The 22,280-nt window shown below is 44.2% G+C and overlaps 1 protein-coding gene across 1 annotated transcript in view; it reads left to right on the top strand.

Moving 5' to 3' along the window:
- ADAMTS2 (ADAM metallopeptidase with thrombospondin type 1 motif 2) overlaps window positions 1–21,924 on the top strand; it is a 184,116-nt gene extending 162,192 nt beyond the window's left edge. Inside the window, exons 12-23 of the mRNA XM_075164857.1 lie at window positions 253–398; window positions 1,801–1,976; window positions 5,986–6,119; window positions 6,941–7,064; window positions 7,707–7,787; window positions 9,228–9,391; window positions 10,572–10,731; window positions 11,434–11,566; window positions 14,393–14,600; window positions 15,863–15,992; window positions 17,031–17,120; window positions 21,451–21,924. Coding sequence (XP_075020958.1) covers window positions 253–398; window positions 1,801–1,976; window positions 5,986–6,119; window positions 6,941–7,064; window positions 7,707–7,787; window positions 9,228–9,391; window positions 10,572–10,731; window positions 11,434–11,566; window positions 14,393–14,600; window positions 15,863–15,992; window positions 17,031–17,120; window positions 21,451–21,914 — 2,010 coding nt within the window. The 3' untranslated portion in view covers window positions 21,915–21,924. The remainder of the gene's footprint in view (window positions 1–252; window positions 399–1,800; window positions 1,977–5,985; window positions 6,120–6,940; window positions 7,065–7,706; window positions 7,788–9,227; window positions 9,392–10,571; window positions 10,732–11,433; window positions 11,567–14,392; window positions 14,601–15,862; window positions 15,993–17,030; window positions 17,121–21,450) is intronic.
- Window positions 21,925–22,280: the final 356 nt, after the last annotated feature.

Raw genomic sequence — 22,280 nt, 5'->3', positions numbered from 1 at the left:
AGAGAGCAGTTTAACGAACTGGGTAGGCTTGGGTCCTGCAAGCATGTATGTGCATACTTAATGTGTAAGTTCATAAAATCCGAGTGAGTTTGTGATCATGGGCACGGTCTGACAGTGAGTCTCACTACTTTCTCCTGGAGAGGTGAAAAACAATCCAGAATTTGTGCCTAAAATGAAATCTGTTGTACCACAGCTTCTCATATGATATAATTTAATCATTTAATCATTTTGACATCCAGTTTTCTCTTTTAGCATTGCTTTAAAGGTCACTGCATCTGGCTGACACCAGACATCCTGAAGCAGGATGGACACTGGGGCGCATGGAGTAAGTTTGGCTCTTGTTCTCGCACCTGTGGCACCGGGGTGAAGTACAGGACACGGCAGTGTGACAATCCGCAGTAAGTATACATACACCCGTACATTTTTCTGATCTGGAGCGAATGAATGGTGAGAATCCTTGCTAAATTACTAGTGCAGTAATGCAGTAAAGGATGTTGAGTGGCACTGGTTAAATCTGACCTATAGTGTACGTTGTCAGAAATTCTACTTTTGGCCGTTAGCAAGTCATGAATCATCTTCATGTCTCAGTTTATCCATCCATTAAGCTGGTTAGGCAGTTACAAGGATCTTGAGAGTGCTATTACGTTATTGCATAAAGCATAAGTAAAAGTTTAGGGCCTATATATGTCTCGTTTTAACATGTGAGTATGAAATAATGGCAATGTTTTGCTGGATTATTTTAAAAAATGCGTACACCTTTTTAAAATTTTTGTTTAATCCACCTTTTTGGATATTTCAACAAGAAGGTCTTAAAATATTTTCAAACTGTTTTCATTCCAAGTTGGAACAAAGCTCCAGAGATCAGAACCTTCCCCAAGGCTATTTTTAATAATATTGAATGTTTTGCTTCCATAACTTATATATAGCTTATTTAGATAATGTAGAATGACTTAATTTCAGCAACACTGGAAGTATGATACATTTAATATAGATTGGTATGTACAAATGATATGAAATGTGTAATTATTGCTATATTGCGATACCATAAAATGTCAAGATCCTAACAGCAAGAACTGAAACAATTGTCAGAATTAAATGATTTTACCAGACAGAATATTTTTAACATTGACTTTCTCAATTGGTGCTGATAAAGTGATTGAACTTGACTAGTGTTAAAAATCACCTTATCATTGATTAAAAAAACACTCAAGTTTTATGAAGCAGCATTTTCTGACGGAAATTGTTCTGTTAAGAAAAAATTCACCAGTTCTAATTTCAGCCTTTATTACATTGGCAACATGAAAGTGACCTTTATAATTGTGGGCACAGTTTTAGTTGTAAAATCTGTTTTCATGTAGGAAAAGCCTAATGTACTATTTAAAATGTCTTCTGTGTTCCTGGAAGAGGGTGCAAACCCAGCCACAGCTCCTGAGCTCTGTGTTGCCAGCTCCGATGCACGTCTGCTGGGGGATGCAGCGCTGAGCCGGGCTCTGGTTCTGGTTTGCTGCTGGCTTGGGGGGTGAATCTGCTCGTGCTGTCCTTTCCTGGGCCGCACCGAGAGAATGGCTTTTCTTGCCTTTATCAAGTGGTTTGAGGCTCTACTTGCAGAAATGATGTTTTAAGAGCTAAATAGTGGGTTTTTAAAGGAAATACATATTTTCCGTGCCAGAAATACATCGCTGGCTTCATCAAATGCCTACTGACACGACTGGGGATTAAATTACTCCTCAAAGGATTCGATAGACGCTTGATTCATGCCTTAATGGCAAAACTAACCATGGCTTTCTCTCCTCCCCGCAGTCCTGCCAACGGAGGCCGCACGTGCATGGGCCCGAGCTACGAGTTCCAGCTGTGCAACACTCAGGACTGTCCTAAGGACTTTGAAGATTTCAGAGAGGAGCAGTGCCGGCAGTGGGATCCTTACTTTGAGTACCAGAACACGAAACACCACTGGCTCCCCTACGAACATGTCGATGGTGAGCGGTCCCTTTTTCCTATGGAAAGTAAAATGAGATGCAAACGCGAGTAAATATTATATGAGGATGGGTAAAACTTCTTCTAGGGAAATCATGCCTCACAAATCTGTTATGAGTTGTTTGGAGGTATCAGTGAGTGTCGGTGTATGAGGGATCCAACTCATGTAATGTACTTGGATTTTCAAAAAGCTTTGGACCCTGTTCCCCTATAACTGCTCTTAAACTGCATTATCATGAGATAAAAGGCAATGGCTTTGCATGGGGGGTGTCCCACAAGGATGGCTGCTGGGAGCATGGGTGCTGCTGAGCACGCGTGGCAGTGAGCAGGGAAAGGGAGCGAACGAGGTGACAAAATCTGCTCGGGATACAAAATTACTCAGGCTAATGAAAATAAGAAGGCCCACAGTGAGAGCTGCAGAAGGACCTTGGGACGCTAAGTGACTGAATGTGGCAACTGAAGTTGATAAATGCCAATAATGGATATGGGGATAAAAAATAGTAAGTGTGTATGGGTCCATACACAAGGTGGGCTCTGAAGAGAAAGGTGTGGGAGTTGGGGATAGCTTTAGAGAAACATCAGTTCAGTGACTGTCAAGAGAGGGTTGGAGAACACTGATCTGCCTCTCTGTTCCTGCATGATGTGTCTGCATTTTAAATACTCCGCCAGTGTAGCTCAGGTCGTGCCCACCTCACTGCTGCCCCCATTGCTGAAAAACCCACAGCTGAACTCGGAAAGGCCCGAACAGAGCAAACATAAGCAGTGACTTCTGAATAAGGAGAGTTTAGATAAACTAGGACTTTTCACCCTGAAAAAGTGATGATTTAGATTAAAAAGATAGAGTTACAGAATTGTGAGTGGCATGAAGAGACTGACATGGAATGATTATTCACTGTTTCTGACACAAGCCTGGGAACGTCAAATAAAATTATCAGGTGGCAGATTTAAAACAAATAAGAGGAAGTGCTTTTCCACACAGCATATAATTAAGCTGGAATTCTTTGCCACAGGGAGTTGCAGATGCCAGAAAGTTTTAAAAGTGATTTAGAGAAATTCTTGAAAGTTCTATAATCCATTAAGAGCTACTAAACACCAAGCTCCAGCCATGACTTAGGAAGTCCCCAAGCTACAGTTTACGAGGAACTTGGAGAATAATCTGAGGAAAGTACCAGGTTTGTTCTTACATCTTCCTGCAAACACTGCTGCACTGTCGGAGGCAGGCGTTGGGTTGCACGGGTGCTGGGTCTGAACCAGCGCTGTCAGTCTGATGTTCTGGCATCTCGGCAGAGATCGCCTCTTAGAAGAAAAATGTTCCTTTTCCTGTTAACGCCTCTGCTTAACGGTCAGTGAAAGTGCAGCTGGTTGGTTTGGGCCAGGAAGGCCGTTGCGGTGCTATTGCCACGTTGTGTTGAAAGCTGAGAAGAGGTTTTGCGAAACAAAAAGGCAGAGGGCAATGGTTCTCGACTGGTTTGACGGGGAGTGCGGGCTGCTCGCCGTTTTTGAACCTGGCCACTTCATTTGAACAAGGGGTGCTGCAGGGCAGGGCTGCCTGGCGCGGGGCGGGTACCGGGCACCCCAGGGTCCGCAGCCGGGCGCCCGTCCTGGGGAGCGGAAGGGTCACTTTGGGTGAACCATTCTGCATTCCAGTGAGAGGACGCTCTGCCAGAAGTTGATAGCAAATTCCTTGTAATTAATTTGCCTGACTTTCTTCCCAAACAGTTCTCAGGGTTCCCTCGTTCTTTTCATGCCATCTTGTGCAATTTGGGATTTTCAGAGGCGCAGACACAGCCCCACAGCTTAATTTCATGAAATAGCTTTGCTGGCACAGGGAGCGGGGACGAACACTGCGGCCTGCAGACCTTTGCTTCTGCTTTAGCCTTTGGAACAGTCTGCTGCAAAGACCACTGAAACTAATCGGGTGTTTTTCTATTAAATTCAATAGCTTCTGGGTCAGAAACCAGCTCACTGATGTCTGAGCACTGATCACTGGGCACTGCTGGTTTCCCATGTAACTATGGTATGAGTGCAGCCCCCTTTGTGAGAGATACATTTACCTGTGCAGGGTAATTAGAGGGAACAGCTTTTGTATGAAAACAAGGCCAGAGGGTGGTTTATGTTTGAACTCTAATATATTTAAAACTCCCTTTTGTAAAGATAAGGCGTATCAGGGACATACTTTGTGCAGATAATGCAGTCACGGCTCAAAAGCGACATTAATCCGTACACTTGACACGCAGCTCAGCTGGACGTGTCTGGCACGTTGCGTATGTGATGGGGACAGAGAGGAGCATCTCATCCAGAGAGGAGCCGCCAAGCTGGGTACACCCAGTGCGTGCTTGAGCAGCGCGCCATGGCCTCTCTCCTGCTCCAAGCCCCTGAGCACCATCTCCCAGCCTCCGCTGGGCTCACGTACCCCTGTGCCGTGCATCTGCCAGGGCAGTGCAGAGTGGCATTGGCTATTAGCTCCCAGCTCAATTAAATGAGAAGGAAACGCATGGGGAGCAGGGAACGGACATATGATCACCTCCATGCTCCTGCACCTCTGCTATGCCCAGCACCAGTGAATAGAAAAATAATTCTTTGCAATTAACGGGGTCCAAGTTAATGGCACTTGCACATTTACTGTTACCATGGAGCACTGGGAAGAGAACCCTCTCTAAAATAAAGCCCTTGTACAGAGTTGTTGGCACCCAGTCAGACCTGCGGATACTTTCATTTAATCGCGTGCAGTGAATGTATGGTATGTGTGGGGTGGGTGTCGGTACATACGCGGGGTGGGGGTGTGTGCATGTCTATGTCTTGTGCACAGTTTAGAGTTTCTAATATATGCAAATACATTAGGTCTGTGATTATTACGATCTTAATAGTCCCCTATTAAGAATCTGCACAAGAAAAGTACAGTACCTGTTTTAATAGTCTACATTTTTAGCATGACATCTCTGCGTTGTTCAGGATCAGTAACAAAGGTCTCTGATGTACCAATACCCAGTGGCCATGAGGACATCAACAGCAATAACAAAGACTTTATTAAAAGAGGGCAGAGGCCATGGAACTGTATAGGGGAAGAATGCAAAGGACCTGTGAAGATTTATTTTAATTGAACTGCTACAATGGAGAAGTCGTTATTGTTTTAAATGGCGGAAAAAGTTTTACTTTTAATCATGTTAAAATAGCAGAATCTTCTTTTGTTTCATCTAACAGAAAGGCATCTGCTCTTCACTGCCAAGGAAAGCATAGGGAATCCTATTATGGGGCTGGGGACAGCAAGAGATATGGGTAAAATGAAACACACTGGTGGAATACAACTTTATTCGGCCACTGACTAGCCATTTCAGCTTTATTTTGTGTTCTTAGCTCTTTGGAACAGATAGGAGAAAGAGGTACGGTTGTCTGGCTGTTTGTGCATGTGCTAGCAGTAAAAAAATGTTTTTTTCTGAATCTCTTTGACATCTCGTCTTGTTTAATGATTTAAACTATCATAAATACAAGTACAACAATGAGGGAGAATTAACTTCATGTTTAGGAGGAAGTGGTATGGCTCAGCTGCCTCTGAGGACATTTTGGATGCCCGATTCAGTCAGTGTCGAACAGCTGCTTTTAATGACAAAATGACTTCTGCTTTTTTCAGATTTAAGTGCAGTGCAGGAGAAACTGATGCAGAAACCTGCATCTCTCACAGGTAGTCATGTAGCAGACTGCGGAAACCTCTGCCAGATTGCATCATCTGACAGAGGATTAAATGGAGGCCCCCCCATCAAAGTAAATGATCTGTTATTTTTATGACCGTCTCCTAATGATGACACATGGGTGCTTTATGATTCAGCAGTTTCCAAATGATCACATAGCCTTTGAAAGGGGATAAGCGCCGATGATTTACGGGGTACCGTATCGTATTCTGTGATGCACGCAAAGAAGAAGAGAGAGACAACATTATTGAGAGCGCTGTTCACAAAGTCAGCAACTAAACTGCTAGAGCTGAACACGCACAATTTGGGTCATTTTCTTTTTCAGCTAAGGAAAGGTGCCACCTGTATTGCGAATCAAAGGAAACAGGGGATGTGGTGTATATGAAAAGGATGGTACACGATGGGACCCGCTGCTCCTACAAAGACGCTTACAGCATCTGTGTGCGGGGAGACTGCTTGGTAAGCTTTTGATGGCTTGTTTCAGAGCTTAGTATTGTGAAAACAATTAAAATGGTAGCTTGAGTGCTTGAGTGACTATTTAAGTAAGTATAATAATGCTTTGGGCAATAAGGAGATTTCATTAGGATTTTTGTCACAATATTATGTGTGATATTTGCAGTTTTTGCCATCACCTTGCATGTGACTCAATTCCAACAGTGCCTACCTACACAACTAATATTTAATGCAGTATTTTAAGATGAACTATTACAATTAGCTTTCAACGAAAGCTTTTCCTGCTGAGGTTTAGTGGAGGTGGAATGTACAATGAAATAGGAACATGCAGCAGCTTTCAAGGAAAGTGGTGTTAAGATACGGCTGATGTGCATTCTCTCTGTATTTGATCATGCTATTTTCAAAAAATCAATGACAGTTCCTCTAAGTTGGCATCTGCCACAGGTCATCTTTCAACAGAATTAGAAGCTCTGACTTAGCAAAGCGCTGGTGGAGGTGCTTATCCTCGCATAGATGCTTTGATTCTCCTGGAATTTAAGCACCTGCTTTAAGATAAGCTGAGGCTTAACAGCTTTTCCTTAACCTGCTGCTTTCCTTCGGTAAGAGGACCACTGTGAAGCATAATATAAAAATATAATCACCTGATTAACAGCTATTACAAGAACTGGAAGTATTAAAATCTGTTTAGATGTTGGTCTTCCAGGAAAATACTACAATTTGTACTTTTTTGCTGAAGCTGAAGTCTGGGTTTTGATATCTGAAGTGAAGGCTCATTTGAATTGAAGCGTGGATAAATAAGAATGACTGTTTTTCTCTTTTGTGCACAGAAAGTTGGGTGCGACAGGGTCATAGGTTCCACGAAGCAGGAAGATAAGTGTGGTGTTTGTGGAGGAGATAATTCCCACTGCAAAGTGGTGAAAGGAACATTTTCAAGAGTACCAAAGAAACAAGGTCAGTGCATTCAGTGTGTTTTGTCCTGGGGAATTCAGGGTATTTTTGTTTGATCTCTTCTGTTTCATGGAAAGTACCAGAGCAATCACAAATCATTTACAGCATCACTATTCCAATAAACTCTCTGCACTTTACTTTGAGATCTGTCTATATTTTGAAAATAAGACTTTTGTCCAGTGGCCAGTTAAGTCTGCTGCTATGAGGGCCTGTGCATGCATAGGGGAGGGCTGCAGCGCTCCGTGGTGCAGAGCTATGGACTTATTTGTGCTGCTGCTGTCACTCAGCCGCTCCGTCCGAGTCCCTGGAGTGCTGCAACAATATGTCGTCATCACTCGCTGTCAGACAGGAGCTTGCATGGTCTCTCTCTGTGGGTACTATGGCACTCGAAGCCCGTTTTAGTCTGAAGCAAAGTGAGTTTGTTGATGATACTTAAGGCATTTTTATTCTGGCCCAAAGCCCTTTGTTCCTGTTATGTTCTGTCACCAGGCACAGAAATAGGGATGGGAATGATGCTGGATTAGGTTCAGCTTGCTGGAATAGACCCTGCTTTCAGAAAATAAGGTTTATTTAAAAACCTGAGACAGACTCTTCCTGTTCGTGGCACACTAACCAGTTACTATCTTTTCAAATACTACAATAAAGGTCACATTAAGATGTTTGAAATTCCTGTTGGTGCAAGACATTTACTTATACAGGAAACAGACGCCACCAGTCATAATCTCGGTAAGTATGTACAAGTCGGAAAATTTTCAGTCAGAATATTTTTTTCAGCTGTTTATTTTTGTCTCTGGAGCCTCACAATGTGTTTATGCATTTGTTTACCTGTTATCCTCCCACACCACGTACCTCCTTTGAGTATGTTAAATTAGGAAACTTGTTTGGCAATTTGATTTCCCTGTGCTGTATTGCCCAGTGTCCTATCCAGAAGATCCCTGCATTGGCATGTGCATGTGTGAAAGCTGCTGGAAGAGGAGCTGAATTACATTAAGGGGTGCAACGCGTTATCTTCGTGTGCATCTCTCGTAACGTGCTTCCCATCCTCAGTCATTTCCCAGCCGCATCCCAATCCGTGTCAGGTTCTGCCCATTGCTAACAGTATTGACGCAAGGCTGCCCAATCAATCACGCAGCTTAGAAAGTAATTGAAATCCGCTCCTCGCGGTGCCCTGTAATCAATGCGAAGCAGTGTCTAGTCGGCTGTTATTAATTGGAAGTGGATTCACAGCGCGCGGCCTGCTAATTGTATCGTGAGTCCTCCCAACTTCTCACCAGCGACGCTTCCCTTGCTGCTCCGTGCAGCCTGCCCCGAGGATCAGGGGAGCGATCGCTCGCCGGGTCAGACAAGGTTCTTCTTTCGGTGCGGGGCAGGCGATACACGGGGGGCACGAACAGCTTGCTGTCTGTCGGGGCCAGCGCTGAGGGAGCAGGACGCTCGGGCAGCTGCTAGAGAGAGAAGGGAGTTAAAATCTGGTGGTAAATAACAAACAGTCCCTGCTTCTTCTAAGGAGGCGCGCAGATTTTCCATCCCGGGAGAAAACCAGGAGTCCTTACCGAAAGGTGGCTGACGTCTCCCGGGTGAAGGCTGGGGGATGGATTACGGCTGAAGCCGAGGAGGCAGACGCTGTGTGCAGCGGCAGGCGCCTGCAGAGCAGCGGGAGCTGAAGCAGGGCTGCGTCGGAGTCAGGGCTGGATCTGAGCGGGAGAATGAATGCGGTGTCTAGCGTCTCTCGCTGTGGGGACCCGCTGGGGGCTCGCTCAGTTACGGAGCAGTAACAGCCCCCTGAGCTGCCTTACAACATGTCAAAGGGCTGAGTAGCCGTGGGACCCCCACCGGCTGTCAAATTGGCTCGGATTTGGCCAGTGGATTCAGAAGTTGTTAGTCGGGAGCAGGCAGACGGACACACGCGGTGCAGTCGCGCTGGCCTCATTTCTCTGGCAAGGCAGGCTATGAAAAAGAAAAAAAAGGACAATTGATGTTTCTGGCGCTGAGCAGGAAAGCATTGGCAGTTCAGTGAAACACCTGAAAAAGTCTTTCCAACCCTGTGAGGGAACAGAGGGAGAATGCAGACGGGCCTTTTCTGCTTCTTCCACTGGGACAGGAGCAGAACAAAACTCAAGATGAGAAGCGAACCTCTCGTATTCACTTTTCTTATGTTGTTCCTAGCAATTAAAAATCGTGAAACAGGGAAATTCATTCTAAGCGAAGACAACTATGTGCCAGACTCTAAAGTATTTATTGACATGGGTGTGGAGTGGGAATATCGGAATGACGATGATAGAGAAACCGTGCAGACCATGGGGCCGCTGCGTCATGGAATAGTTATTCTGGTAAGTCAAATGAAAACCATCTTCCACAGAACACAATGTCAGGGTTACAGAGCCATAATGTGCTATAATATATTTTAGATTCCTCTTGTGAGTTACAAGAAGACATCTGCCTCAATTATAAGACAATGGAAGATTTATTTTAATTCCTTTCTCCTAATTCATCGCTCTGTACAAGAGTTGTTATAACTCAGGGTTACGTGTTGAGCAACCAACTCTCCTGATTATTTCCTGTCGATGGCCTAGCAAATGGCCACTGTGGGAAGACTCTCCAGCTTACTTATCATATCTGACATGTAAGCATTTAGTAACAAAAGGTCAAAATGGTTCATATCAGATAGATCTAATAGCTCCTCCTCCCGTCCGTGCTTTGAAAATGTATCCTGCAAAGGCAGATGCAGGATTCTTGTGCTTCCAGGCTCACTTTGTCCGGGCCCAGCCAGTTCTGCAGCTCCCAAATCCACCCGACTATATTCTTTTTTCATTGCAAACCAGCAAACGATAGACTACAATGAGTAGGGTAGGTTGATTCAGAATCCCTCTGGAAGCAGCTGCAACGTGTTGATCTACACCAGCTGAATGTCAAAGGAGGAATAAATATGTTTTCAAAGGACTGATATTTTGCACTTTATTCAGATTGAGTTCCATTTTCTTGCATTTGTCTTAGTGCAGTGTGATAGCAAAAGCTCTTTCTAAATAGTTTATATTTCTGTCAGGATTAAGTAACAAGCTTCACAGAATTCCCAGGATTATCATAAGAATATTTGTTTTTTATCAGAAATATAAGCAATTTTCTTCACTGCTTTCAGTTAATCTGTGCATTTGAATTTGCCTTGTCTTTTAGTGGAACTATCCATTATCATTTTAGTACAACATTTCCTTTCTTTATGATGGGATATGGAAAAAATTTAGTATCGTGAAGTCAGTCCAGTGCTGGCAAGAAAAATCAGTCTAAATCAACAACAGTCTTTCTTAATATGCAGTTTAGAAATTCTGTGTCATAAGGATAGAGCTACTTTTTCATCAGGGAAAAAAAATGTGTTGAGTGCAGCTAAAAGGTTTAAATCCCTCCGGGGATGTTTTTATGTCTGAGCCATGATGATTGCTATTTCTCGTCATCTCGCATAGCTTCTGATATCAGTCTTTCAAATCTTTTTTCCCCTACATCTGTTTTGCTTACTAGGTGATTCCTCACGGTGGTGCCAAGATATCTTTGACTTACAAGTACATGATCCATGAAGATTCCTTGAATGTAGATAACAATAATGTTCTGGAAGAGGACTCGGTGTCACATGAATGGGCTTTGAAGAAATGGTCCCAATGTTCCAAACCTTGTGGAGGAGGTAAAAACAAAACCGCAAAGCATTCAAAATTGATTAGGAGAAAACTGAAAGAATGAACACCATGTGTGGAATTCATTGCCACAAGACATTAGGGAGACCAGGAGTATGGGAGCGTTTTATTTAAGTTAAGAAATAGATAAATAAATAGCAAATGGAGTGAAAAATCTGACTTAAATGGTTTTGGGGGCAGATCTGGGGTGGCTCATTTCTGATTTATGTTTATGAAACTGAAAAATCGTACAAATGTGCAAGATTTGGGTGAGGGTCTCCAAGCTGCGAGGGTGCCAAACCTCAAGGTGCCACGGGGCAGCCCTCAGTAAATCTGCATCCTGTGATGTGGACCTTGCGATGTGAAGACCCCTGCTTTTGGGGGCAGAGGTATACCCTGCTGCTGTTCGCCGGGCTGATGGGCAGGTTGCAGCCCCTGACTGTGGCTGTGCAGGTTTGCAGAACGTTTTTGAAATGCTAGATGTCATTATTTTTCTCGTTATAGCCTGTAGTGAAAAATAAAGGGGATGAGCAATTCTGGGTGCTAAATCTACATGAATAAGTGTTTATTCGGTGCGATTTGCAGTTCCTTTTGTAGCGTGTTCACCTGTAGTTCCAACTGCAGCCTTTCACAGCGTATGTGCAGTTTGTTTGAAACCCGAGTCCTGTGTAAGATCTGCCAATACTGAAAATAAGAGGAGTGTCTTTCTTCAGGCTACCAATTCACAAAATACGGCTGCCGGAGGAAGACAGACCACAAGATGGTTCATCGGAGTTACTGCGAGTTGATCCAAAAGCCTAAGCCCATTCGCAGGGTGTGCAACCTCCAGGAGTGCTCCCAGCCCATGTAAGCATCCCTGCCCGCCCCTGCGGCAGGCGTTACACAGCCCGCCGGCCCCTGCGGCAGGCGTTACACCAGCCCGCCGGCCCCTGCGGCAGGCGTTACACCAGCCCGCCGGCCCCTGCGGCAGGCGTTACACCAGCCCGCCGGCCCCTGCGGCAGGCGTTACACAGCGGCAGGCGTTACACAGCCCGCCGGCCCCTGCGGCAGGCGTTACACAGCCCGCCGGCCCCTGCGGCAGGCGTTACACAGCGGCAGGCGTTACACAGCCCGCCGGCCCCTGCGGCAGGCGTTACACCAGCCCGCCGGCCCCTGCGGCAGGCGTTACACAGCCCGCCGGCCCCTGCGGCAGGCGTTACACAGCGGCAGGCGTTACACAGCCCGCCGGCCCCTGCGGCAGGCGTTACACAGCCCGCCGGCCCCTGCGGCAGGCGTTACACAGCGGCAGGCGTTACACAGCCCGCCGGCCCCTGCGGCAGGCGTTACACCAGCCCGCCGGCCCCTGCGGCAGGCGTTACACCAGCCCGCCGGCCCCTGCGGCAGGCGTTACACCAGCTGGCACTGGCCAGCTGGAAGAAGGGGACTTGAGGTTCACCTCCATGCATCACTACAGAGACCCAGGGCTGTGAGGATGTGATGCTGTATTCTGCTTGTAGAAATACTATTTCTGGGACTGCTGGTTCCTATTACTTCTGAAATAAGTTGGATTAGAAAAGAAGCACTCTCTTGATCCAGACATTTGTGTTCAGGCCATCTTGAGGTAATAAAAGATAGACATAAATTCAATTTATACCAGTTGATTTTACATAGTGAGAATTAACCATGTAAGAACAAATTTACAGAGTGCTACATAAGAAAACCAATGTCATACAGCCCTCAAATCCAAATCTTCCTAAAGTTCACAGCATATTTTTGGACATTTAAACACAGGGAAAAATATTTGGCCTGTTAGATTTCTGTGGCTGCCCTCGTACAGCATGGGATGTCTGTTGTACCTTCATCTGTGCTATACATGGTCAAGTGTTACAAATATTTTAATTCACATTACACAGGTGCTTTTTTTGACTGGCAGCAGGTTACTCCTGCCACATGTAGGACTCTCATATTCCTCATGTTGCTACTGCAACAAGAAAGGAGTATGTTGATCCCAGCTCTTATCTCTGGGGACCAAGTCTAGATTCCAGGAAGCACAGCAAATAAGTAGAACATACCACACAATATTTCCTAACTTCCTTTCAAAAAAGATTTGAAAGAGAGAAAAGTCAAGAAACTGTGCCCCATAAACTCAGCATGGGTCAGGGCTTAACATTTATTTATTGGAAAACTGAAGTAATGACCTAACCGTATCTCAGGCTCTCTGGAAAGGACTGTATTCTTCTTTCAGCTGCAAATATAATTGGACCCAGGTACCACAAAGACTCAACAGGATCCTAAATTGTACTTGGATTCCTGAATGTTTCAGTCACCTCTGTTTCCATAGAATGGCATCGGAGCATTTTGCACTTGTACATAGGAGAGGCAATTATTTAAGAGACTTCATGAAACTCTGTGACACTCACTACACTAATATGCTGCTTCTTCACTGCTGGGAAAAAATCATCTTTGTCTCAGAAATCACCTTAGGATTCATGGCTTTGTGCTCCACAGCGCTCGCCTTCCTCCACTGTGTAATTTCAAGGCTAGAAAGAGAAAGTTGGGTGAAATTGCCACTTTACTTTTTGTTTAACTTGAGCGTTTAGTGCATTGCCTTGTGCCCATGCTAGTTCTTGACTATTTCTAAACCCAGGATTTTATGAGTACTTAGGACAATTGCTTCAAAGTCAGGATATTTCTTCAGACTATATATATTTTTTGGTTAAGTTTATCCCATGAATATATTGAACAATATTTCCTTCTTGCAGATCTCTGCATTCTGTAAATATTTATAGACTGCTGTATATCTTCACTTACTGGATTACAACCAAGCTTTCAGTAGTCTCCATAAATTTCCTCTGGTCCTGTCTGTCCTTGCTGCTCTTCTCTAAGTTCTTTACAATTTGTAGGTGTAATTCTTGAGCCAGTTTGGATGATCAGCAAAGTTTTCAACTACGCCACATTACAAAACGTAGGTGACATTTTTCAGTGGCCGAATTGATTTACACATTATGAACTCAGACCTCCTGATTTTCAGTGGAGTGTTGCCTTCCCAAAACCAAACATTTGTGATGCTGAGGACTCCATTCCCCTGAGCTCAGCACGCACAGCATTGATGGTGCAGCTGGGTTTGCCAGCGCTTCAGTGAGACAGTGTCTAGCTTGGCCGGGGCTGAGGTCCATGGAGTAGCCAGATACAGCCCAGGCTGGAGCTGCATTTCTAGCCCAGATGTTTTGGATTCACTCCTGTGGGAACCAGCTGTGGGGACGGCTGGTGCACGCTCAGGTCTCCCTGCAGTATGAGACAAGGCACAATTCATGCGCCAAGACCTGGGAAGCTCAGCAGCACCCTTGGGTGTCTGCTTTTGACATAAAATCTACCAGATTTTTATGTGCGGTCTTGGAAGGGCCAGCTTAAAATCAAAGCAAATGAAGCAAAGTCAGAATAATGCTTATCTCGGAGATAATGAGAAAGAGTAATTTTAAAGGTCTGGGTCTTACTACTGATTTTTCAGGGACACGGTCAAATAACCCTCTCCATAACTGCTTATGGTTTTTCATATCCTCTTCCTTTTCCATATCAGAACTAGTATTAATATCCTGTTAAACCTTAAGAGTTACAGTTCAAGAGACAGGTTGAACTCACCTAATTTAGGAGAGAGAGAATTTTACTCAACTTACTCTCTTTTCACTAACCCAGATGGGTTACAGGAGAATGGGAGCCTTGCAGCAAAAGTTGTGGGAAAACGGGATATCAAGTACGATCTGTCCGATGCATCCAACCCCTACACGATAATACAAATCGGTCTGTTCATACCAAGTACTGCAACAACGACCGTCCAGAAGGCAGGAGGCCTTGCAACCGGGAGCTTTGCCCAGCGCAGTGGAGAATAGGACCCTGGTCACAGGTCAGTCTCTCTCTGGAGGTCTCAAGCAACTAATTTCTTACAATGCGGGAGTTCGTTCAGTGCTTTCTATTCAAATGCATTGAGACAATAAACCAATACCTCTACAGAGGGTGTATTGCTTCCACAGCTTCTAGTGCCACGGAAAGTGAGTTAGATGAAGAGATGGTGGTAGTGAAAGAGCCGGTAAAGCCATCCTGTGGTGATGCTGCACGATCCAGAGCCTGTGAGCCACCCATATAAGATGGCAGCATCAGGAAAGCTAACTTCTACCTGCTCTTTATTCTGCTCGCAATCACTTACCTGTTGACTTAAGCTGAGAGAAGGGCAATTAATTCTTTTATCACTGTTTTATTTTCTTTCAAGTAAAGAAGACTAAAGTCTTCAGACACTGTGATTAAGGGCACCTAAGGAAGTTAGGCACCAACACTTATGGAGATTCAAAGGTGCGAGCATCTTCGATGTAAAGGCCTTCAGCAGATTTAGCTGCTCAGTCTCATAAGGTTCTGTCTGTAACCCAAAGGACAGAGTTTTTCACCTAGTTTACTATGGAAATACAGGTCACCTATTCATGAACCGTTTTGTTCACCATTGCTATGAGCAAAACAGGATTCACTCGCTCCCCAGGTGTCAGGGGCTGGGCATTTTGTGTTTTCCATCCCTGCCTCTTTGGCTAACTCACTGTGTGAGCAAGAAATGCAATGCCGCTGTGCACAGACTGTTTCTTGCTAAAGTATTTACTAGAGCAATAAGAAGCTCCACCTATTCATATTTGCAAACCTTTGCAGTCATCAAAAGGCAAGAAATGTGAGTAGAATATTGCAACATTAAATTGTTCTTATAATTTTGATACACGGGATCCTTGCAGTTCGTCTCAGCGTTTCTCCATTAAATTGTTTAAAAAACGTGGCTGCATTTGGAGATACAACATTTTATTTTGGAACTGTGCCATGCAAATACGCACAAACAATTTTTATCCTCACTGGGTTGAATAGGTGTCACAAGCAGTGCACACTGTGAATAGATGCCTCACATTTACAGTTGTTTCTTTATTGCTCAGACCATAGGCTCGCTCTTGGAGTGTTTCACAATTACCGGTATACCACAAAAAGCAGTGGTTCTCCCTCTTGCTTAGTTACTGCAGTGGTTCAAGTACTGGACCCTGTCGGCTCAAATCAAGGGCAGTGGTTTAAAATTGAAAAACTAATTTCTACTGCATTGTTTCCAAAGGGTGGAGGGGGTCTAACTGGTGCGTCTGCTTTCAGTGCTCTGTCAGCTGTGGCAACGGCACGCAGGACCGCCCGGTCCTGTGCCGGACCAGGGACAATGCTATCGGCCTTTGTAAAGAAAATAAACCAGAGACCGTAAGGATTTGCAGACTACCTCCATGTCGAAGTAAGTGCTTGTCTTCTCTAGCATATATTACTTGCTGAAAAAAATTATGTTGATTGTATTTATTTGAAATGTCTTTATCGAATTTGTACTTGTGTGCTACGTCTGCCTGGGGTGGCAGTTCTGCATAGCCCCCGTTCTGAGCAGACTTCCCAAATGCAGAGCTGTCGTGTGGCCGATGGGCTGCTTGGGCTCGTGGTTGTTCTCTTCTCACGGTGGGGAGCAGCGCCTGCCCCAGGACGGCATGAGAGGCTGGGGCAGACCTCAGCACAGCGGTGATGGCTGGATCCGGCCAGCAGACGACGGCTCCCCGGGTGGGAAGCACTGCCTGAATCCAGCCCCGCGCCCCTGAGAGGTGCTGGGCTTTGCTGAGGCTGCTGGGCTGTGGCTAATCAAGGGCATCATCTATAAAGAACCTTCTTTGCATTACTTTCCTCCAGCAACAGTCCCAGGCTTCTTTTCCATTCTGTCAAGCACAAGTTATCTTCAGGGGTTATCTAACTCAATTTTTTTAAGCTATAATAAATTTGTTCCTCCTTAATCCAGGACACTAATGCCTTTATCCTTGTTAGCTTTTCAGCTGTTTGCAAATGATACTTGTGCGATCGTTTTACATACTCCTATTATTAAATAATTCATATTTTTCTTTTATTCCTGATGTACTTCTCAGGGTAGCTTTTGATTCCTAATTAATTAGAAACAAGCTGTCAATTATGGTCTCCAATACAAAGATTTTAAAGAGGCAGTATAACTAAACTAGTCTGGATGTATCTTAGGACATACTTAATGCTGCTGTGAGAAGTACTGCTGGAGAACTGGCCTCCAGGCTGGCTTCAGTGTGGGCTGTCCAGTGCCGGGCTCAAGTTGTAGCAAACGTGCAAAACAACACCCTCTGCCCAAAACTGCACAGCCGGGTCATAATCCCCCCCAGGCTCCTTCACCATCGGAGCCCGCTCACTCTCTTAGCTTGCCCACTTCTGACAGGTCAACTACTTAATGCTAACATATGTTGTGTTACATCTTTTTTTTCCTCTGTTCAAGGAAACGTTTCTGATCCTTCAAAGAAAACCTACATGATACAATGGCTGTCAAGACCTGATCCAGACTACCCCATTCAGAAAATATCTTCAAGTAAAAGACCCATTTATAACTCTGCCTTTGCCCTTAAATGCATGCCACACCGAATGTGGACTTTGCCTTTTGCTCTCTTCTTCTCTCTATGCGGAAAGTTCCCTTGACTTTGCCAAGTTTAAATCTTGGTCTGAATCTTTTTTTCACACCAGGCACTTGGTGCTCGGTGTCTTTCTTCTCTGGAGCTTGCGTAGCACTGGTGGTGGAGGTCTTGAAGTGTTGGATGTGTGAAGTTGGATCTCCACAGTCTGTTGCAGCCCTCTGAAAGGGAGCTGGGATCGGTTTGCTTGTTGCTTGGTGATGGTGAAAAAAGGCTCTTACTGGTTCACGATGTTCCGTTTGATAGCAAAACTGAGAACTTATTGTGAATGTGATCACATCACAATAATGACACCTTGTAGTGCTAAAGTTCTCCTTTATCTAAAAACCCTAAATCTCATAGCTCTCTAGTTTCAGTTCGCTGACAGGGTAGTCTGATGAGTGAAAGAATTTTTTCATTCCATTTTCCTTTGCGGTGCCGTTGCTTTACTCACCCTTGCTGCTCATTTTTTATTCCTGACCCTCGCATTTATGTTTGTAACCCGTGGAGGGCTCACTGGGAAGCAGAAGCTCAGTTTCTGTCGGTACTTTCCGTGCTGCTATGACGCCGCCGCTCCCGCCGAACGCCTGGTGGTGGTTTGAAATATTTTTCCTTGAGAAAAGCTGCATTCGTTTTTCCCGTCGCACAATTTTTGCCAGTTTCGTGTACTTTCACTTTAGAAACAAAGCCGAGGCAGAACAGGCATGGTCCATGTCGCAGGTTGCGTGGTGGTGTTTCTCTTAACCTGGTGGAGGCAATATGATGTTTTCATCGACTACGATGTCTCCAGCTGCTCAGCACGGAGCTGTTTATACTCATTACATCTCTGGTCTTTTTTCACCATGTGCATGTCTGACTTGACTGGTATGGTTGTGTGTGTGTGTGTATGCTCTATAGATGTGTCAACTGGCAAACATAACAGTGTATAACAGTGTGAACTACTACAGAATTACCTCAATTTTTATTGCTTTTTTTGCGTAGAAGAAGAATTTTAGAAAAATGCCTTAATGTTGAAATGTAAATGGCATTAATTTACCAGATCCAGCTTTAAATATAACCAGTACACTGGTACCTTGAGTTAATCTTCATATGGAGTGTTTTTACTTGAATGATAACTATTAAAAGGCAGTAAATTTAATCCGAGGTTAATTTGCACAGTGCATATCCATATCTTCATCAAGACAGGATTGTGACCTGACTTACTGAAATTTAACTGGCATTCTTGCTTCACCTTCTGTGTTTGTGTTGAAGATTTGGAATGCATAAGTCATAAACCTGTTTGTGACAGTCAGTACCAATAGTAGAAGCGTATCAACTTTAAAACTGCAGTCGTGGAGCAAATTACTACCTTATTGCATTGGTCATATTCTTTGGAAAAGTGGCATTTTTGAATCTTTGGGTCGTCAACAGTGTAGCACTTCAAACTTGTCATTATCATGTGATCACATATTTAAATTTTGCTGTTAATATGATAATTTCCTGAAACATGTTAACAATTTACATGACAAGGTGAAAAAGCAAAGACACGTATCTGGCACTGAATACTGTTATGTAAAATAATTGGTGTTTAACTGTATAAATATATTCATGACTGTTACCTTTAAATAGACAATGTTTAGTGATGTTTCAAGAGATGGGTGGCTATAGAGAATGGTGCAATAAGGTATCTGGGCATTGTGCACTATGTCTATATGCACTTTGGTTTATCAGGGATATTTTATTAGTGTTTTGTATGTATTTAACATAATATTAAAGATGTGCCAATTCAGTTTGCTCTTCAATATTTTTTTATGAGACTAATGTGTACCAAAGTGACTGTGAAACTGATTTATTTTTTTCTTACTGATGTTTTGAGGATATACTTCCAGTCTGTCATGCATACTGCAAGTAAAAATAAATAAAAGTTCAGCAAATCTGGATATTTTGGTTTGGATAGAGGATAAAAATTTCATTCTGACATTCATAAGTTACAGAGTTTATGTACATAATTTATCAGATCTTACTAAACATATTACATAACGCAGATTTATTTTCCTGTATTTTTAAGCTTGACATTACGTATTTTTGATAGGAAACAAAAGGCATTTTTCTAAAGGTGCTTTTAGTGATTCTTACAAAGCCAAGAACAGATCTGCCTTGTTGAAACTACATTTAAGTGTTATACCTCTTGGCTTTTATTTTGCAAGCCATTTGGAGAAGCTTGTGTTAAGGTCATGCAACGCAAGGCAAAATGTTCAAAGGGGACTACGTGTATGTAAAAATACATATAAAGCTGTATAGGCACATGCACTTCTTTGTATGGAGCTGTGCATGCAGATGCCAACAGTCCAGCTCTTAAAGACTGGTTTGAAAATGGCTCCAAAACCAAGGTACTATTCTTAGGTTCCTAAGGAAGGAGTTGTTCTTTATTTCCCGCAGCATCTCAGTTTAGCATTTGAAAAATACAAAAATGAATTGACACGTTTGAAAATAGGAACCAGAATTTTGCTTTTCTGCAACAAATGCAACAATTGGGGCGTGAATACAATGCAAGGAAGGTGTTTCCACCTTCCTCAGGCAGCGCTAGCATTTTAAAGCAGCAGGAACAGTTACTAGCTTATTTTAGACTGATATGTTTGCCAATTCAACACCTATAATGCCCTGTTTTGTTAACGGAGGATGAGTGGAGAGGCGACACCTACACTTTCTGAGTTCACTTGGTATCTCTGAATCTGCTCCGGCTCTCTGCTTTGCTGTGAGGTTGCTGACAGGGTAAGTCAGCGTGCGTAGCAGGGCGGCGAAACACGAGCTCCAGTAACACGCTGACTTGAGCGCGCTGTCTGCCATCAGCTACGCTCTAAATAAAGGCGAGTAATTGGAGTTACTCATCCTTTACTGTAAGAGTAGGTGGAGATGTAGTAAGAGCAGGGAGAGAGGCAGAAGTGATTTCATCTCTGTCTCAGCACTCTGGTGACAGAAAATATTTTGCTGCTGACTACGCCAAGTGCTGGTCAGGCTGCCCTTCTCCTCAGCCCTCCCCTCTCCCACAAGCCCTCTGACTCCTCTTTCTTTCAGCACGGGCTGTGTGTGTTGGGATTTTGCCTTCGCTGCCGTTCCCGGTAGTTCCTGGCCCCATCACCTCCGCCGGGAGGCACGGGAGCTGTAGGGCAGAGGACGGGGGCTGTCTCTGCAGGGACCTGCTAACCCGCGCCATCCGTCGCCGCCGATGCGTAGGGTCCTCTACCTCCTCAGCAGAAATCACAAGGGCTTGAGTAATCTCTGAGTAGGCTTCTGTGTGTGTTTCTCAGGCAGCGATACAGCCTGACCAGTTCACCTTTAATGTCTTAGCCTACATTTTGCCACCTGGATTTCAGCAAGATGAGGATCTGCCGTAACGCCTCTATTATAGTGCAGATTGTCATAACAGCTATCCACAGCTTAAGACCTATCGATTATCGTTCTTTCTGTTTTATTACCGTTTTCCAGTCAGTGACACAAGAGTCAGGACGTGTTACTGAGTCTCCCAGTCATTAACGGGCTGGCTTGGCTCCATCGCACTGGAGTTTGTTCTTCTGAAAATATCAGCTCCCTTCTAGGAGGCGGAGAAAAGCCTTATGCTAAATGCACCACTTTTCTCTCAAGCAAGGGACATGCTCAGGCAATGCTGCTGTTTTCAGAGTACAGGTACCCAGCAAAAATATCACTCCAATGGGAGATGGATTAATTCTGAGAGTTACATGGTACATATCGAAATAAGACTTGACTTCCTTGAGACGGTCCAGATAAATGTAAATTACCCCTGACCGCGGTTAGTCACTGTTAGATTGCAGAAAAGCATTAAAAGGAGCGAAGGGGGGAACAAAAGATTTCTCAGTATAAACCTTGATGACTTTCTAGGGGTTTAATGTAGCTTTAGCAACAACACAGCACTATTGGTGTGTTTCGAACTCTAAGCCAAGGCAGGAACGCAGTTCATCGTGGCTGCACGGTCTTCGGGGTAGCACTTCCAGAATGCGAAGCCAAGAATTAGAGTGTTACGGTCTATAGCGTGGATGGGCTGGTACAAACAGTTCAGATCAGCTTTCGCATCCCTTGAAGTGAGTTGAGTTTTAGGTTTAATATTAAGCCTGCTTCTGCTTATAGAAGGCTCATTTGCCAGTTTCCCATCCCACTTTAAATACCAAACCCTCTGCCCACTGCCTTCAGCTGTGTTTCTTTTTCTGGTTAATGTGAAGATGCTCTTTATTTATCTGTTCCCTTTTTCTCTTTCAGAAGATCATTGTCAAGGAGACAAGTCAATGTTTTGTCGCATGGAGGTTCTCTCCCGCTACTGCTCCATTCCCGGTTACAATAAGCTGTGTTGCAAGTCCTGTAATATGTACAGCAACATAACAGAGGACGACAATGTAACTGATTCTAACGTAAATAAGAATAATGTCATTGAGGAGGAGCTCCTGACAACCCTCAGCCCTCCCACGGGAGTGTCCACCACACAGGCTGCCACCAGCCCTCCTCTTGTTTCCAAACCACGTGCGCCTCCTTCCAACGCAACCGAGGAGCACCCAGAAATCAATGCGGTGGATGTTCCCTATAAAATCGATGGGTTGGATAACGAAGTATCACAGCACAACATCATTACACGGAGGAGGATACCTTATGAAAGGACAAGGAATCAAAGAATTCAGGAGCTGATTGCTGAGAAAAGGAAAAAAGAGACTCTTAGGAAAATAAACTAAAATGGAAATACGGCACAAACCACGTTTTTCTCTTATAGAGATGTTACCAACATCATAGTATTGCCCATGTCCTAGAGACTAAAAATGGGGAAAAATCAAAGTGGTGCTATGGCAGAGATGCCAAATTCTAAAGCCTACTATAAACGGAAATGACAGATTGTTTCACAAGTGCTAATCTGAACACTTCGACGGCTAGGTTCACAGGGTACGGTAGAGTATTAGTGCAATATCGTTACAGCGTTTCACTGAATCCAAACGAACCGTAATACCTAGGCCAGGTTAGCAGCTTTCTTGTCTATGGGCTCTTTTCAGTCTTCTATGCCTGTGTAAAACTGCTTGGCAATATAATGGGAGTTACACTTAGGA

The sequence above is a fragment of the Calonectris borealis genome, chromosome 15, assembly GCF_964195595.1.
Source record: "Calonectris borealis chromosome 15, bCalBor7.hap1.2, whole genome shotgun sequence".
In the NCBI taxonomy this organism is placed as follows: Eukaryota; Metazoa; Chordata; class Aves; order Procellariiformes; family Procellariidae; genus Calonectris; species Calonectris borealis.
Note: the sequence above shows the minus strand (reverse complement) of the source record. Positions and strands in the feature narration are given on the sequence as shown.